We start from the raw sequence: 19,199 nt of genomic DNA on the forward strand, positions 1-19,199 counted from the left end.
CCACCCTCAGCTGAGGCTCGATTGGCCTTCGACCGCATCAAGGCCGATATCATGAAGGCCACTATGCGCGCGGTGGACGAAACTATCCCCTTCCAGGTAGCGAGCAATGTGCCAGACATCGCCCTGGCTGCTACCCTCAACCAAGCAGGCAGACCAGTAGCGTTCTTCTCCCGGACACTCACCGCCTCCCGAGATTCGACACTCTGCAGTCGAGAAGGAGGCACAAGCCATTGTGGAGGCTGTACGGCACTGGAGGCACTACCTAGCCGGTAGGAGGTTCACCCTCGTCACCGACCAACGGTCGGTCGCCTTCATGTTCGATAACGCGCAACGGGGCAAAATAAAAAACGATAAAGTTTTGAGGTGGAGGATCGAACTCTCCACCTACACGTACAGTATCAAGTATCGTCCAGGGGAGCTCAATGAGCCCCCAGATGCCCTGCCCTGCGGCACGTGCGCCAACGCGCAGGAGGACCGCCTGCAAGCCATCCACCATGATCTCTGCCACCCGGGGGTTACCCGGCTCGTCCACTTTATCAAGTCCCGCAACCTACCTTACTCAACCAAGGAGGTCAAGGCCATGACCAGGGCCTACCAGATCTGTGCGGAGTGCAAACCGCACTTCTTCTGGCCAGACAAGGCTTGGCTCGTGAAGGCTTCGGGGCCCTTTGAGCGACTGAGTGTGGACTTCAAGGGGCCCCTCCCGTCCACCAACCGCAATGCCTATTTCCTCACCGTTATCGATGAGTTCTCCCGCTTCCCATTCACCATTCCCTGCACTGCACAGCATCTTCACCCTGTTTGGTTTCCACGCTTGTATCCACAGCGACCGGGGTATATCGTTCATGAGCGTTGAACTGTGTCAGTATCTGCTCAGCAAAGGCATCGCCTCGAGCAGAACGACCAGTTATAACCCGCGGGGAAACGGGCAGGTGGAGAGGGAGAACGCGACAGTGTGGAAGGCTGTCCTTCTGGCCCTACGGTCGAGAAGTCTCCAAACTACCCGCTGGCAGGAGGTCCTGCCCGACGCCCTACACTCCATTAGGACGCTCCTCTGCACGGCCACGAATGAGACCCCTCACAACCGATTGTTTGTCTTCCCCAGGAAGTCTACCTCCGGGATCTCGCTTCCACCTTGGCTGACAGCTCCGGGACCTGTTCTTCTCCGGATGCATACGAGGAGCCATAAAACGGACCCCGCACCCACTACAACAACCCCCCCCCCCTCCCAGCCCCATTCCCCATTGGTGGGCACCTACCGCGCGTGCCCCCTAGCGCCCCCCCCTCTACACACCCCACCGGCACCGCTACCCCCGGCCCCACCTAGTCCCCCTGTGCCCCGATCCCCTACCCCGACCCGGACCAAGGCTCCAACCACCGTGCTCCCGGACGTACCCTCAATTAAGACGTCCGTGTCCGCCGCACCACGGCCCGAGCTGAGGAGGTCGATAAGGACGATCAGGCCACCGAGACGAATGGACCTATGATGGCACTTCACCCCCGCCGGACTTTTAAAAAAAAAAAACAGGGGGTGACTGTGATGAACAGTTACTGTAATACTGTACCCTTGTCATCATGTAAGGTGATGTCCCCTTTAAGACCGGGCTTGGAACCCTGGGGGACTCCGCCTCCGGCTCCGCCCACCTTGTGGGCGGCACCTCAGTTACCACCCGTCTCGGCACCAGGCTAGTTCTTAGCTTATTAAAGCCTTCTTTATCGTTTTACTCTCTTAAGCGTCGTTATTGAGGGTACAACACTACCATGGGCCTTCACAATGATAGCATAGCAACCGAGATGTCTAAGAATGAAAGCTGCTATTCCACAAGGACAATGCTGAGCATTTTTTGAGTGTAACCTGAACTAGGCTCATGAACTGGATTACTGGACTATAACCAATGTTGAACAGTTGTTAAAAACCTGGGCTTGCTTGGCAGGTAAGGCAGCATATGGGGAGAGGAAAAATAAGTTAATGTTGTCAATGTGGACTGTTTGTCAGGACTGTTTATGTGAAGGTTTGTGCCTAAAATGTTGAACTTGTTTGTTCGTCCGCTCTCACCATGTATTCTTCCTGACCCTCTTTTTCAGCATTTTTTAATTCATTGTTTTGGATTTCCAACATTTTTTTAAAAAAAAGTTTTTTTCTCTAATTTTTAGCATTTTAACAGATTACAAAACAAGACAAAGACATCACCCTCCCAAATACAATAAACCCTCCCCACAGCTGACAGTAACTAGCTCTCCAAAATGCAAAATAAACAACCTCCATCTCGTGTGGAACCCCTCACCTGCCCCCTTAGGGTAAATTTCACCTTCTCTAGGGCAGCACGGTAGCATAGTGGTTAGCACAATTGCTTCACAGCTCCAGGGTCCCAGGTTCGATTCCCGGCTTGGGGCACTGTCTGTGCGGAGTCTGCACGTTCTCCAAGTGTGTGCGTGGGTTTCCTCCGGGTGCTCCGGTTTCCTCCCACAGTCCAAAGATGTGCAGGTTAGGTGGATTGGCCATGCTAACTTGCCCTTAGTGTCCAAAAGTGCCCTCCGTGTTGGGCGGGGTTACTAGGTTATGGGGATAGGGCGGGGGGGTGGGCTTGGGTAGGGTGCTCTTTCCAAGAGCCGGTGCAGACTCGATGGGCCGAATGGCCTCCTTCTACACTAAATTCTATGAAAAAATTCTATGTAAGAACTCCATTAGATTCCCCAAGCCACTCCAAGGGACAGGGTGGAGAAGCTGACCTCCACCCCAACAGAACCCGCCTGCGAGCGATCAACGCGGCGAAGGCTAAAACATCTGCCCCCGCTCCAGAGTGCAGATCCGGCAGGTCCGACACCCTGAATATGGCTCCGAATCCACTTGCAGGATCGCCGACATGGTGCTGAAAAACGCCCCCCCAAAGTTTCTCCCAACTTCGGGCAGGACCAGAACATGTGCACGTGATTAGCCGGGCCCCTCCCACACCGTTCGCAAGTATCCTCTACACCCCTCAAACAGTCGGCTCATCCTTGACTTTGACAAATGCACCACCTTCAACTGTATCAATCTCAGCCTCGTGCAAGAGGTTGAGCCATTCACCCTCCACAGCACCTCACACCACAGTCCCTCCTCCAGCGCCATCCCCAACTCCTCCTCCTAGTTGACATTAAGCAACTCAATAGACACCTTATCCTCCCCCAGAACGACCCCACCCTCCAGCCCCATTACCGACAGCCCCTCCTCCAACAATGAGGAGGCAGGCGCTCGCGGAAAGGTCGGAAAACCTTTTCCAGCAAAGTCCCGCACCTGCATATACCGAAAACCCTCCTCACGCGGAAGTGAAAACTTCCCCCTCAACTCCTCCAAGCTTGCGAACCGCCCCTCCAAAAATAAGTCCTTCATCCCTTTCACCTCCCTCTCTTCCCATTCCCGAAACCTCGCATCCATTCTCCCCCATCCCCGAAACCTCGCATCCATTCTCCCCAGCTCAAATCCATGATTTCCCCGGGTTGGTGGATTTCTAACGTCTGAAGTTTTTTTTTATTGCGTCTCCCAGTCTTGAGCGAAATTGTTCCATTAAAAACAAAATGAATCTGTAGGTCGGGTAAATCAAAACTTGCTGTGTTCAAGTAAAACAATATACATGATAAAAGCGATCAAAATATCTGAATCCTTTAGTTATCATCTTAGAATGTCAAAAATACAAAACACATAGAAGAAAATCATGCTTTCTGAATGATGTGTGACATTTACGCGACATTGTTGCCTGAACGACGAGCGTACCTTTTAAAATCATATTGAGGATCTACTCTTTTTTTGTAATTTCAAGTTACTGTGTGGTGTAGCATGTATAATTAAGTATTTTAACTGTATAAATACAGCCTAGTTGTGCACACAGTAGTGCTCCATTATATCCTCTATCGGTCTGCTGTGTTGAGGTTTTGGACCGAGTGTGCTGCGCTTTTCCATTAACAAACTTCCTCAATCTGCTTGTTGCAGGATTGTTGCAGATGGTTGAAATCATTCTGAACCTGGTGGTGCTGATCTGTGCTGCCGCAACCCAAAGTGCCTCGGCTGGCTTTGATAGTATTGGAGGCTTCGGGAGTGCCTATTATTACAACATGGGCTATGCCAACAGTGGATTTTTAAATCACGAAATACAGCAGATTGGTGAACTAGACGTCCAGTACAACAAGATGAAATCGGCCACTGTCTACTGTGCAGTGGGGCTGAGCGTTATTCTGTTTGCTTTCGCCGTGGCCTTTCTTGTTGGTGGATGGGTAATGCAGCACAACAGATCCTCCATGGAGCCCGGCACGCTCTCCAGCTTCCTGATTGTGGAATGTGTGGCGAAGGCGCTTGCAGCTGTGGCTTACATCATAGGAGTGGCGTTGTACCTTCACTTCATTCATAAAATTAATGCCACCGACATGTGCAAAAGGAGGGAGTCGCTCTACAATCGACATGGCTACAGCTCCGTGAAATGCGCCATACTAGGCACAGAGGTTGCAGTTTCCATCTTTGCGGTGCTGCTGATCGTTGTTTACATTGCCGGGGTGGTGTTTGCCACCCTGGCTTACCGACAGATGCGGGCTGCGCAACCAGAATATACTAAATCTCCAGGGACCTCTACTGTGCACAGGCATGCCACGTCTCCCGAGGAGGTGCCAATGAAACCTGACCTTTCATATATATAAACATGAATCTGGTGCGAAAGTGAGGATGATATTTTAAGAATACAAATCGCAGTATATTTACCTGATTTTACCACCAGGGTCTTTAGCAACCTATAATCAGCTTAAGAAACAAAATAATTGTCCATTCTGTCAGTCTTTGGGTTAGAGAATCTTGTAACTCAATGACGCTAATTTTGTGGCATAATATTTGGCGTATGAATATAGAAAAGCATCATATCTGTGCATCCTGAAACTGCAAATCAGTTAAATCCCTACCTGGAATATTGCAGGTGTTACCCGAGGCATAAATAATGCATCCACTTGAACTTCATCTACAGGCTTAATTTTGACTTTGGAGATCTGTTATTGCTGTACAGACAGTCTCATCGTAGTACAGAACTTGAATGCTTACTGAGAGGAGAGACGGGTTGCTGAAACGTCTCCTTTTGCACTCATCAGGACTAATGCAAGACTACCAAATTTCAGACCAACCCAACAATTTGTACTACAGAGGAAAAGAGTGTTGATTGGTTGGCAAGTGATTAGTCGCGGTGTTGCCATGGAGAAAGCAATGGGGAACACCATCTGGGAGCTTCAGGAGCTGTAGATCCCCATTGCTTTCCTCCTGTAGCACAAATTGTTGTGATCGTTTTGAAATTTGGTATTCTTGCATTTGTCTCTTTCAGCAATACCCATGAACCATTGAAGCATATGAAATGCAAGGACCGCTAAGTCATGGGCCGCTAAGACATGTATATGGACAGGAGCAAGTTGGACATGTATGGCTAATGCGAGAGAAGGGAAAGAAATCTACCACATTCATAATAGTTTGTCCTAACATTTCATGAAAACTGGTGGCAAACTAATTAAAGACCATTCGCTGTCAATTGTCTTTAATTGGTAGCCTTTTCCTGAAATCTAGGAGTGTCAAATTACATAGTGGGTCAGGTCTGATTTCCTGGCACTTGATATTGGTCACAGCTGGCAGGAATTGAAAATTAATATACATTTTTTTATTTTTTGAAAAGTGAGTTCAATTTATACCAATTCCTGAGTACGAGATCCTAATTTGCACGCTTATTAAGTCAACTGGCGACGGTCTGGCATCCATGTTGTGTGCAGTATGTGAAGAAGGGTCTGGCGCCTGTTTGAGGATTCTCCAGCAGGATGCATGGCCGATTCCAGTGGAGCATCCACCCAGATTTATACAGCCGTCTTCAAAATGGCCACAGGATAAATGGGGTTGTAATAATTCCAGGTGCAGAGAGGAATATTCCTCTCCGACCAACTGCAGACCACTGCCAGTTTACAACCAGCCCAGTTCTATCTCCTCCAACTGTTGTACCTTGTGGTGTGTAATCAGGGTGTGAAGCTTCCAGAGGGGCAAGGGGAATGAATCCTCAGTCACCCATTGTTTCTCCTTTGTTCCTCTAGTGGTAATAGTTTCCATTACTTACCCAGAGCAAAGTTCCCAAGTTTCATTCACCAGCTGCCTGGCTGCTCCTCTCTCGGCACTGTTCCTCACCTTGCTCTGCTGAGAATTCTGAGTTCCATGCCTACCCCGTTCTCTAGTCTTCTCTTTCCCCTCTCCCCAATCTCCCTTACTCCTAGCCTCGTGTTTGTCCTCTCTTCCTTTGCCAAAACCCCAAGCTGCTGACGGCCATTCCCTGGTCTCCTCTTTTCCTCAAGTCCCTGGATCCAACCCCCAGTTTCTGTCACACTCCTCTGACCACCATCCATTCTATTATCTTTCCGAGACCCAATTTCCTGACCCACTTCTCTCCCCGTTAGGAGCTGGAAGCTTTCCAAAGGGAGACTCGCTACAGCACACTGTGAGTCAAATGTTTGACATCCTGGTCTAAATAGTTGACAACCTCTGTGATAACCCTCACGAGGACCACAGGGGATCGCTGATTAATCTCACCGTGAGCTTCGTAGAATACGGTTCCCATGGTAAACGGGCGGAGGCACGTCCAGCTGGAGCTCGTTAGCGGGACCTTTAAATGTAGCTCCGACCTGGACCAGCAGTTACCGATAGTCCTGGGTTGGGACCTTTGTTTTGTGTGCCGGGATAGCGATTTTATTTAAACGAGTTTGGCTTTTCACCCTGCGCCTCCTGGAAATATTACAACCTCATTATCCTGATTGTCCACAATTGCAGTGATTCACTGTTGGGTGCTTTAGGTAAATAATTTGTCGGCCATGGCTCAGTTGGTTGCACACTCCACTGTGAGTCAGAAAGTTCAAGTTCCACGTCAAGACTGAAGCACAAAAACCAAGGCTGAACTGCAGTGCAGTACTGAGGTGGTGGAGGTGCCGTCTTCCAGATGAGATATTAAGCCTAGGCCCAGTATGCCTCTTCATGGTGGGTGTAAAATATCTCATGGCACCATTAGAAGAAGAAGAACTGAGTTCTCTGGTGTTCTAACCAATACTTTCCCCTCAATCACCAATCACCATATTGTTATATTGCTGTTTGTGGGAAGTTGCAGTGTACAGATCAGCGGCCATTTTTCCTGCAGTGATTACACGTCGGAAATACTTAATTGGCTGAAAAATGCTTTAAGATGTCTAGGCTCCCTCTAAATGCAATTTTTTTTGTGTGTTTTACATTGAACTGCAGCTCCATCATAATATAGTACTCACTTTCAGCCATTTTGTAAATAAAAGTTGAGGTTAACCATGATGTGCTTCAAAGGTTCTGCTCTTGAGACAGTGAGGCAGGTTAGGATGGTTTCAGAACACATTCGTCCAAGGGGAGGCGATGGTATAGTGGTACTGTCACTGAACTAGTAATCCTGAGACCTGGGGGTAATGCTCTGGGGACCCAAGTTCGAATCCCACCATGGCAGATGGGGATATTTGAATTTAATAATAATCTGGAATTAAAAGTCTAATGACGACCATGAAACCATTGCTGATTGTATGGTATACTGATGTCCTTCGGCGAAGGAAATCTGCTGTCCTTACTTGGTCTGGCCTACATGTGACTCCAGACCCACATGAACTAATTTTAAAAAAAATAACACCCCATAGATACTACTTAATGAGTAGTGATATAATGGACTCTTCACAATGCTGAATTATAATCAGATGACAAAATGGTCAATTAGACATATTCTGTTGATTCAATAGGTTTGTGCATATTAATCACTTGCCTCTGTTTCAAATCTCAATGTTTACATATATACCAGTATCGCTGAAATCTTTTTGATGTGGAAATGATTGAACAAATTCATATATAAGCTATTAGTAATTGAAGGGAACTAAAGAACTATCAATTAGTTATTGAAGGGATGGTATATATAATCCCTCAGTTTTATGCATTTTGTAAGAGATGCATTTCTGCTAAATAATTGAAGTTGGGATTTGTGAAGGAGCGAAGTGTTCAATTTGGATAGATTAGATACCGAACACTGATGCAGTCTTTGTATAGTTTTGCCTGAGTTCATGAGATTGTACTCCTGTGAAATTCCTGTTTCGGAGTGCAGATTGCTGAAATGACCCCCTATGTGTAAAGATCATTAACCCACTGAAGGGGCACATTAACCTGACCACATGGGGCGGTACGGTGGGGCAGTAGTTATCACTGCTGCCTCACGGCGCTGAGGACCCAGGTTCGACCCCGGCCCTGGGTCACTGTCTGTGTGGAGTTTGCACATTCTCCCCGTGTCTGCGTGGGTCTCAGCCCCACAACCCAAAGTTATGCAGGGTAGGTGGATTGGCCACGCTAAATTGTCCCTTAATTGGAAAAATAAAGAATTGGTGATCATACAACAATCATTAAACCCATCTGGTTCACTAATTATCTTTAGGGAAGGAAATCTGCCATCTTTACCCCAATCTGGTCCACATGGGACTCCATATCCACTGCAATGTGTTGACTCTTAATTGCCCCCTGAAATGGCAGAACAAGTCACTCAGTTTAATTAGGGATGGGCACCAAATGTTGGCCTTGCCGGTGATGCACGTGTAATTTTTTTAAAAATGATTCATGACATTTTGAATGTGTGCGTTTAGCAATGAACTAAGGGGATAATTCAAGCGTACATTTATTTGGGTTAACTACAGGAACAAACTCAGTTAACAATATTATCAAAATCTTCAGATAGGTTACTACCTTAAAGTCAATGTAGCAATTCTGTTTACATTCTTTAGCTTTATTTTTGTGTAGGTGAGAAAATAATGATTTGGTGGCAGAAGGTATAAGGAAATATTGTATTTATGATTGCTTTTTTATTCTCTGAAGCATATTATTGTATGTTCATGCAGGATTTTGCTGTACATTTAAACAAAGAGAAGTGTTTTGGAATATTTACTGTTTCTCTAATGAAAATATTTGACTTCCTCATGTGTAGCTTGCGTGTTTTGTACAATTGTAACACAGTGTGAATTTACCTATGTAAGTTGAATTTCTGTACCGAAGGATACAAAAATGTTACTACCTGTGCAGGCTATAAATGTGACCCTGAATGGATAACATAAATATCAGCCATTATTTCTACATGAAAATCTTGGGCAATCTAAAACAGAAAGTTCCCAAGGATGAAGATAATGGGCGGGATTCTCCGGCCCCCCCAGCCACGTGGCCCTCGGCGGTGCGCCATTCGCTAGCAGCGGGATTCCCTCTTCCCGCCGCTTGTCAATGGGATTTCTTATTGAAGCCACCCTACGCTGCCAGAAAACCCACGAGCAGGGGTGCGCTGCCAGTTGGAAAAGAGACTCCCAATGGCCGGAGCATTTTTGAGGGGGGAGAGCTGACTGGTGCTGGTTTAACCTGAGGGTCACCACACCTCAGGCGAGGGGTGAGGTTGAGAAGGTGGGGCATTCGTGAATAACCTCAGCCGGTACGGGAATTGAACCCACGCTGTTAGCTTTGCTCTGCATCATGAACCAGCCGCCTAGCCAACTGAGCTAAACCAGCTCTTATGTAATGAGAGGATACAGGTTTTCGTCCTCAATTCCATAAGGAGCAAGATGTCCAGATTTGTGGTAGCTCTGACCTCTCATACCTGTCCAGCCTATCAAACCCAGTGGCCGCTTGGCTTCTCATTTGGATCATTGAGCACTGTCTTGGGATATTTTGAGATTGATGTCTACTTCTGTAATTCTGTAAAGCTGCTGGGGAGGGGAAAGGATGAGTGGGCATCCATTACTGGATGTAACACATTCATGAAACACTTTCTTGGCGGGCTTGATGGTGCTTGGCATATTTAAGTGTTTAAACTTCACTGTTGGGTTAGTAGAATTCCATTCATTATGCTACGGTTTACATTGAAAAACATTTCATTATCCCGCTCTATAACCTTTGAGGATTACTGCTATTCTACAATGATTTGGAGCTTTCTCATCAGTAAGGCTCTTACTGCCTGCGGTGGTACCACCGTCTCGAGGGCTATTGGGGATGGGCAACCACTTGCCCGTGATGCCCACATTACACGAAAGAGTAAATTAAAAACCAGGGCGTTTGTTGAATGATATTGTCACATTGGACTGTTTACAATTATTTTTGTCCAAGAAGGAAAAGAGAGGGTATTTCAAAAGGACGTTCATTCAAATAGAAATGAATCAACAAAAAAAACTTCCTGTACTACAGCACTATTCATAATTGAAACTATTGGAAAATTGGTTTACTTAATCAATTAAAAGTACGATTTCAAATTACCAGGAGAAAACTCAATACATTCTATTTTGTACTGCATAGGAGTGGAATTTGAAGGTTTAATCTAATTTTCACAGTACTTTATAAATTGTGATTAACAGCAGGTTAGGTGGATTGGCCACGCTAAATTGCCCCTTAGTCTAGTTCCATACATCTCCATTCAGCTTGGAATCCATTTAACAATGTATTGCATGGATGATAGGTGTTTGAATGAAGCAGAGAAACAGGGATTTGGGAGTACAGGTATGCAAATCACTCAAAAGCAACACAGATTATTAAGGCAATTAAAAAGTGGAGACATTGTGTTAACCTATGTAAAATCTTGGTCCGGCCATACTTTGCATACTCCAAATAATTCTGATCTCCAAATTATAAAAAAGATACGGAGCAAAACCCATTAGATTGGCATGCCATCTCCCACCTTAAAATTTATTCCCTCCAGCACCGACTACAAAATAGACTGCAACAACTCCCCATGAATGTTTTGACATCACCTTCCAAACCCACGGCCTCTACCACCTAGAAGGGCAGCTGGTGCATGGGAACACCAGCACCTGCAGGTTCCTCTCTAAACCACACATCTTCCTGACTTGGAACTATGCCTCTATTGCTTCACTGTCGCTGGATCAAAACCCTGGAATCTCCCTAATGGCACTGTAGGTGTATCCGCACCACATGGACTGCAGAGGTTCAAGAAGGCAGCTCACCGCCATCTTCTTTAGGGCAATTGGGGAATTGGCAATACATGCTGGTCTAGCCAGTGATGCCTACTTCGAGTCGTCAAATAAAAGAAAATTGTCTGGAGTGAGAGGAGCTGACAGAGTATAACTTTCCACAAAACAATGGACAGGCTGGGACTTGTTTCTCGAGAAAATAAAGGACTAGGCGTTGACCCAGTAAGAGGTCCTTTGGGCTTATGGGAAGGTTAGGGATAAATGTAGCAAGGATGGTGGCCACTTGTGCATGAGAGCCGAACTAGGGCTCATAAAAATAAGATGGTCACCAGTAAATCCAATAGAGAATTCAGGATAAACAACTTTGCCCCAGAGGTGGTTAGAATGTGGAAGCCTCCACCACAATGAATAGTTGAGAAGGAGAGCAACGGTGCCTTGAAGGAGAACCAGGATAATCAAATGAAGGAGTGAGTGATAGTTAGGAAATGCTAGTGGACGAAGGTGAAGAAGGAGGTTTATGTGAACACTGATCAGGAGCCATTGGACCAGTTTCTAGGCTTTACACCATATATGTAAAATAATACAATTAAATCATATGTATAATTGCATAACTAGCGAAGTAGTCATTCTGTACCCAAACTGAATTTTAGTAATCTCAGAAATCCCCATTCCGATCACAAAATTAGCCTCTGCAGGTTTTAGTTTTGTTTTGGTTCTGAACTGTTTGAAGATAAACCACTTGGCTATATAGCCAATTAATAAATTTCAGATAACTTTGGTTCCCAACGTGCAGCGAAGCCGGTGTAATTTTAGCCGGCTCGTTACATCTTCCGGCCCCACGGCGATGGCTGCAGTGAACTACGGAAATGTTCGTTGACTTTGGTGGGGTTCAATCCCACCGGCGGGAAGAGCCGGAAAATTCCGGATACTGTGTTTTTTTACCACTTTCCCCTGTTTCCAGATTGTCCGTCACCAATAGAATTCAGATAAACAAACGTGCTCCCTTTTAAAAGAGCACTTAAGAAAAACTCAGAATCGATCAAAGACGGGGATAGTTTTTTTTATGATACTGGGTAGATTTGTGCACTACAATCTTCCTTCCAGAGTCCACAGGTCATAGGGCTTGAGTGTAAGGCTGGTTTAGCTTAGTGAGCTAGACAACTGGTTTGTAATGCCGAACAAGCCAGCAGCGTGAGTTCAATTCCCGTACCGGCTTACCCGAACAGGCGCCGGAATGTGGCGACTAGGGGCATTTCACAGTAACTTCATATTTGTGGCAATAAAAGATTATTATTGGCAGCCATTATACGCACCCTTCCCCTTCAGGTATGTAGCAATGGAAGGGAGGCAGGCCGTCAGGGTGACTGGTCGTTCTCCACTGCACTTGATGGTCAGAGACCAGGAGCGTGGAATTGATGTGTGGCTAAAAACTGAGGAGCAGTCCCATCATATAGTGGAAGAGAGGCTGCAACCTCCGTACTCCACACTCTGTATGAAACGTTAATGTCCCAGGCCACGACATACGGAGGCGAGCACCTGTTTCTCATTTTACAATTCGAAGCCACTCCAGTGACACTCATGGTGCAAGAAACATCAATACAACGTCATCTTCATTATTTCACCTCTGAATCAAGAGGTTTCTTTACTACTCATTTAGCAGTAACCAGACAGGTGAATGCGCTGGGCGTAAGTGTTTCGACATATGTATACTCCAAACACAGCTCAATGTTTTCTAAAGTCAAACTGTTGTGTGCAATTGTAACTATTGGATTAGGTTACAGTATGGTTTTGAAATATTTTTAGATATGTAGATTATGGGCGGGCGAGGGAACATAATTTGGCGGAAGCCAAAAATCAGTTTCCCAACAGCAGGATGAACCTCAGCAATTATGTTCTTGGGATTTTAAAGGCAGGTCGAGCTTCCTGATGAACAATGTCGGGAAGCCCTTTTGCATGCATTATCAAGCCATGCAAACGCATTAAAAGGCCAGCTCACCAGAATTAAGTTCATGTTGTGGTTGGCTTCTGCCATGATTAGCCGTAGGTTGCTGCTGCATCGTTCTCTTTGGGGAGTGTCTGTAAATGGCAGCCTCTGTTTGGGACTGGGTGCTGGCTGTGCAAGTTGCCTGGAGGATGACCAAGGAAGGGCAAACGGGAAAGGCTGGAGCAGTGGCTGGGCAAAGGTGGAAGGGCTGGGGCAGGCTGTCAGGGTGCCCTTTAAATATGGCGTCCGGACCTTCCATCCCGTGAGGTAATGGCAGGGTGGCGACTTCCTTCCTGCCCCTGTCGCAAGCATTGGTGCGCTCCTCCTATGTAATGAGCTGAACAGTGCAGGATTGCGTGTGGTCAGCTGTCCCGTCCCCCAACTCCAATCACTCCCACTTGTGCACCCTCCACCGAACCTAGACGTCAGAATGGAAGAATCTGGCCTATTAGTCTATATAGTTATCGAATATTGATTTTTTTTTTCAGAGACTTTGCAGTTTTATACCTGGTCACAGGAAGATAACATGACATCTAGGTTGTTTTTTGTTTGGCATTTTGGGTCCCAAAATGCTCGGTTTAACTCCTCAACCTTTCCCTCCTAACTCCAAACCTGTTTTCAAATGTTTTGGTTAATGTTTTATAACATTTGTACCAATTTCCAAATGGAACAATGCATACTGCTATGAAATGTGTCTGTACAAAATAAAATGTTAGAAAAGGTTATAGTGGGCAGCACGGTGTGCAGTGGTTAGCACTACAGTCTCACGGCGCTGAGGTCCCAGGTTCGACCCTGGCTCTGGGTCACTGTCCGTGTGGAGTTTGCACATTCACCCCGTGTTTGCGTGGGTTTCACCCCCACAACCCAAAGATGTGCAGGATAGGTGGATTGAACACGCTAAATTGCCCTTTAATTGGAAAAAATGCATTGGGTACTCTAAATTTAAAAAGAAAAGGTTATAGTATGCAGCGAAGAAGTATGGCTTGCACTTTTAAAATGGAATTAAAAATCCAACGATTAATGTGAACTGTAAAATATGACATGAGAATTGGTTTGGCGTCAAAGGTGCAATTTTTTTGCAATAACTGGTTGATTGTGAGAGTGGGGATATACTTGTTTGAAGGTTCATGTTAATTGTCAGAAGATAAATCATAAATAATTGAATATTTGTGGGTGATATTTTGTATTTTAACTTTGTACTGTAGTTAATTTAGAAGAAAATAAATTGTGTTTATTTTCCCTTTTTATAAGCATCCTTTATTACATCTAGTATGAAAATCGTGCTGAAGAATTCACACTGTTGCCTTCTTAAAAGTTTTGACAGTATTGCAAGGGCTAAGAAGAGTGAAAATGGTTGTATTCTGCCTGCTTGGTAGCGAATCCTCCAAATATTTTGTTGCCAACACAACAAAACTGTATTGAAAGTAGAGATTGAATTCCAGAATTCTAAAAATGTGATTGAAATGTGTTTTTATCGCTAACGTCAAATGGAAAAACATTCTAGTTTTGTTTCCCAGGAATTGTTTACATTTACTGGAAAAGTCGAAGGCAGAGGAAAAGTGTGAATGGGGGTGGGTTACAGTTCACTCAGGAAGCCTTGCTGTGGCCTCAGGCACATGCCAGTTGTGTCCTGGAACTATTGATAGTGATGGCAGAAACTTCAACGTTCTTTCCATCACATGGCGGACCAGGAATCTCTCTGGCTCTTTACCGCCCGCTAGTGCCGTATGTTGGAAATGTTTGCAGGTTGATACTCTACATGTAGGCCATACGCTCTTTGACCATCATGTCATGGGGTGGGATTTGGACCGAGAACCTCTGGCTCAGAAGCTCAAGGAATCCATCCACTGTCGAATAAGGCTTCCCAGAAGTGTTGAGCAGTGGGAAATAAATAACAGGCTATTTTCCATCTCTAAAGAGCCAGGTTGAATTTATCAGCTCTACAATCTGCAAATTGTTGTTACTTGCAAATCTGCAGATCAGGAGTTGGGTTAGTGGGTAATAACAGCAGAAAATGCTGGAAATGCTCAACAGGTCAGGCCGCACAAATGGAAAGAGAAAGATTATCCTTTCAGGCTGATGATCTAATCCAGCATCCATGTAATTTGCTCCAGCATCAGTGGGTAATGGGATTTGTTTCAAATCTGTCGCTCTTGTGTTTGCCCTTGTGAGTAGCAGGTCACAACAAAATTAATAACATGGGTCTTTTTTGGCGCCAGATCTTCAACTAAGTGGCACTTATTAAACCTGTCTTTTTTTCACATGTACAATTTACAGAAAAGTTGACAAACTTTGGGACTGTATCTATTTATTGTCATCAAATACCTTTTATCAAACTAAATTAGCGAATCTGTTTAACCAATGATTTGAAGGATCTGCCAAACCATGTAAACACATTGCCAATCATCTAGTCAACCAGTTTGGAGACTTCACTGGAAAATATTAACCAACTCCATGAGCTGGATGTCTATACAATCATATAAAAACATCATTGGGTGTCATTTTGTTTACACTCATCAAATTGTTTAATAGATCTTAGGAAATGCAAAAGTAATGAGCTATCTGTATTATGGATCATGTGTTGTGAAAGTGCTGTAAAAAAATGTAGACTCCCCCTGCAGGCTTGAACACAAAGCTAAATATTTTGTACTTCCATCCCTGGATCTTGTTTCCTGTTTTGATTTCCCTTGTCTGTGTCCTTTCTAATTTATTGTGCTCCTCGAGGGCCAGAATTTCTGTTTTGGAGAATTGAGGACTTATAACCAGCGTCAGTAAAATGTACTGTCAGCTCAAGACTATTTATACAAGATTTTTTTTGATCCTCCAGAAATGTGAAGCATCCCTCATTTGTTACAGTCATTATCTAAATGTGGAATATGTTATTTCTGAATAAAAACTTTAAATGACTGTGTAAAGCTTCAGGTGTAAGCTAGTCCAAATTCAAGTCTCGCCCAATACAACTTGGAGCTGCTGACTCTGATACCAGTAGCCCCGGAGTCATTCATGGGTCATTCTTGTTTTTGTCCCGGTGGGTTGGTAACCTGATCAAGTTGGGATGCTTGGGATGAAAGTTTCCTTTCTCCTCCATCAGTGAGAAAACAGGATCCCCCCCCGTATTGTAGCCACAATGGGCACAAATCCTAACGCTAACTGTCAAACTGAGCACAAACTCCAAACTACACTACGATTTCAATGCGAAAGCAGCCGTGGATCCACCATTGTTGCCACCCCCCCCCCCCCCCCCCCAGCACCCAGTGGATTGTGAGGAAATTATTTAACCGTAACAAATTGCAAAGTTTTTGTGTGATTACATGGTTTTAAAATATTTTGTGTTTTGTTCACAGGAATCTTGCAGTTCACTGAGATTATAACCAATCTCATGGTTCTGATCTGTGTGGCTGCAGCGCAAGCAGCAATGTCTGGCTACACGTCCATGGGAGGACTTGGCGCAGGTGCTTTCAGCATTAACTCGGCCTACAGCCCTTTCCAAGGCACGGAGCTGCAGGAGGTCCGGGATCTTGACATGCAATTTAGCCAAATGAGAACCCCCGGGGTATACGGAGGGGTGGTTTTTAGCATTGTGACAGGCTCTCTTACTCTTCTCTTTTTAGTGGCCAGTGCCAAACCTCTTCACCGCCTTCCCCCCAAACTTCTCATGGCTGAATTTGTGTTTAATATTCTTGCCTGTATCGGGTATATCGTGGGCGTTGGACTGTACCTGCACCTTATAATTACTGTAAATAAGACAGAGGTCTGTAGATTAAGAAACCGTTTATATGCCCGCCAGGGTTACACCTTTATGAATTGTGATGTTCAAGGGGGAGATGCTGCTGTTGCTTTATTTGGTTTAATTTCTGCTTGCTTGTATTGCGGGAGTGCCGTATTCAGTTTTCTGACACTCAGAACTCTGAAGAAAATTCTCAAAGATATGTATTCGGGCAATGCATTCCACCACGACTTTGAGGAAGTTGAATGTACAGAGCGTACAAACCATCAGGAGGCTAAGGGTAGACAGCAGATCGCAACTCTGATGTAAAATAGCTACCCTAAAAATATTTTGTTTCCCCCCAGTGTCTCCAGGTTTAGCTAGTGAGTAATTGATCCACGTAGATCAGGAAGGTGCTATACTCAATCACTGATCGGTGTTGTGTTACCTGACATCATATGTGGTAGTGAACATCGGATGTTGGAGCAGGAGGATGGCCATTCGGCCCCTCCAGCCTGCCTCACCATTCAATACACCATGGCTGATATCTTTGTGGTCTCAGTCCACTTTCCTGTCTTCCTCCAATAATCCTTGCCTCTCTTGTCTCTAAAAATTCTGCCCTGCGCTGACTCGAATAAATTCAGCTACCCAGCCTCCACTGATCTCCGAAGAAGAGAGATCCATACTAACCATCCTGTGAGAAAGAAACTCTCCTCATCTCTGACTCAAAGGGGAAACTTCTTATTCTTAAACTGTGCCCCCCCCCCTTTCTAGTCTTGCCCACAAGTGGAAACATCCTCCCACTTTCTACCCTATCAAATTCCTTTCAGGATCTTATATGTTTCAATGAGATGACCTTCATTCTTCTGAACTCCAATGAGTATCGGCCAAACCTGTTCACCCTTTCTCCATAAGACAAGCCCTTCATCCCAGGAATTGATTCGGGGGAAAGAAAACTAAAACTGGGCAGCATTCCCAAGGTTCGGAAAAATCCATTGGAGTTTCCACTTCCGAAGGTAGCTCTCCAGTAACACCCGCAGAGTTGGGCGCCTATGGACGTTAAGCGAGAACTCAACCAGGCTTGGTTATGGTGGGCTCAGTGCACTGCCAGCACAAGTCAAAGTTCATGTGTGAATAACGACCTGGCTGAGATTCTGGAAGGTGACTAGTGGAACTACATGCTACCACGCTGAAACAAAAAACATTTTTAATTAGTTCCATTTAACATGTTGAAAAAAATTGCATTTTTAAAAATTAAATTGTACAATTCTGGTGAAGGTTTATAATCTCGATATTCTTTTAATTTTTTTTTTAAATATTAACATCACATGGCGATGATGGCAAACATGTGTTTAATACCCAATTAAATTAATTGGAAGATAATAGTTTTGCTACTGAAAATGTTGAAAATCTTACATGCTATACATGATATGATGTTCCTTTACACCAATCTATAAAATCAAAGCTGAATGTTGCTTATTCAGTCACAAAGTTCAATTAATCTGCTGTCCATTATTGTTTGCTGACAATGGGATGGTAGGAAGTCTTTTGTTCATTCATATATATTAATACATAGTGAATTTGTGTTGAGTTGAATAACTCAAGTTTCACTCTTACTTTTGACCAATGTTCTCATCATCTTTCAGTCAATTCACACTTTCATCATTGCAGATATTTTTTTTAATACATTAAGCATATAATGTTGCAAGAGTTTAAAAATTACTCAAAAATTACAATCTAAATCTGAAGTAGTACATTTTCTGAAGGTATGTTGTGTATTTGCTACTAGAAAGAACAATCCTGTTTCCTGATGCGGCAAGTTTACGGACTGAGTTAAATGGAAAATGTTTTGTGAAGAACTCTGGATGTAAATGAGATGGAGCCTAATGTGTCATGTGTACAGTAAAATACTTTGTTTTGTGTCAAATCTTTACTTGCATGAAACTTCGATTTCTTAAGACCATCTTGAGAATATTTTGAAATAAACTGAATTTCTGAAGCATGCATTTCATTTGTGTTCTTGCCAATTGAGTGGATCAAACTCGGAATTCGATGAAAGAGCATTGTTTTTTTCCCCATTTTTTCAACCTTTTGTGTGTAAATCATCCCAAAAGAATGCTATAGCCTGAGTTGCCATCTTGATTATGTGGCCTTCCACACTTTCAGTTGATCAATTATGTTAGGAGTCTACATGCTGAATAGAGGATTTGAGTGGAAAAAGAACAATTAATCAAAAAGAATATTATCAATTCAACAAACACATTTTATTAGTGGTGGGGCATGTTGTTTGGATTAGAATGTAATTTGGAAAAAAGTTCCCAGGAATGAATATTATCCAGGCAAAGACCAATGAAGGATGACCTGACTATAAAAATATAATCTTTATTAGTGCCACATGTACATTAACACTGCAATGAAGTTACTGTGAAAAGCCCCTAGTCGCCACACTCTGGTGCCTGTTCAGGTCCACTGAGAATTCAGAATGTCCAATTCACCTAACAAGCACGTATTTTGGGACTTGTGGGAGGA

General features: G+C 44.4%; 1 protein-coding gene across 2 annotated transcripts in view; it reads left to right on the top strand.

The window, feature by feature from the left end:
• Positions 1 to 18,669, top strand: part of LOC140425535 (MARVEL domain-containing protein 3-like) — a 50,392-nt gene extending 31,723 nt beyond the window's left edge. Inside the window, exon 4 of one of the 2 annotated variants that reach the window (XM_072509939.1) lies at positions 3,968 to 14,203. In XM_072509939.1, the coding sequence (XP_072366040.1) occupies positions 3,968 to 4,665 (698 nt within the window). In that variant the 3' untranslated portion in view covers positions 4,666 to 14,203. Of the gene's footprint in view, positions 1 to 3,967; positions 14,204 to 16,308 lie in introns of those variants that run through there. The other variant, XM_072509940.1, reaches the window with a different exon arrangement.
• The last annotated feature ends 530 nt before the right edge of the window (positions 18,670 to 19,199 follow it).

The sequence above is a fragment of the Scyliorhinus torazame genome, chromosome 6, assembly GCF_047496885.1.
Source record: "Scyliorhinus torazame isolate Kashiwa2021f chromosome 6, sScyTor2.1, whole genome shotgun sequence".
NCBI lineage: Eukaryota > Metazoa > Chordata > Chondrichthyes > Carcharhiniformes > Scyliorhinidae > Scyliorhinus > Scyliorhinus torazame.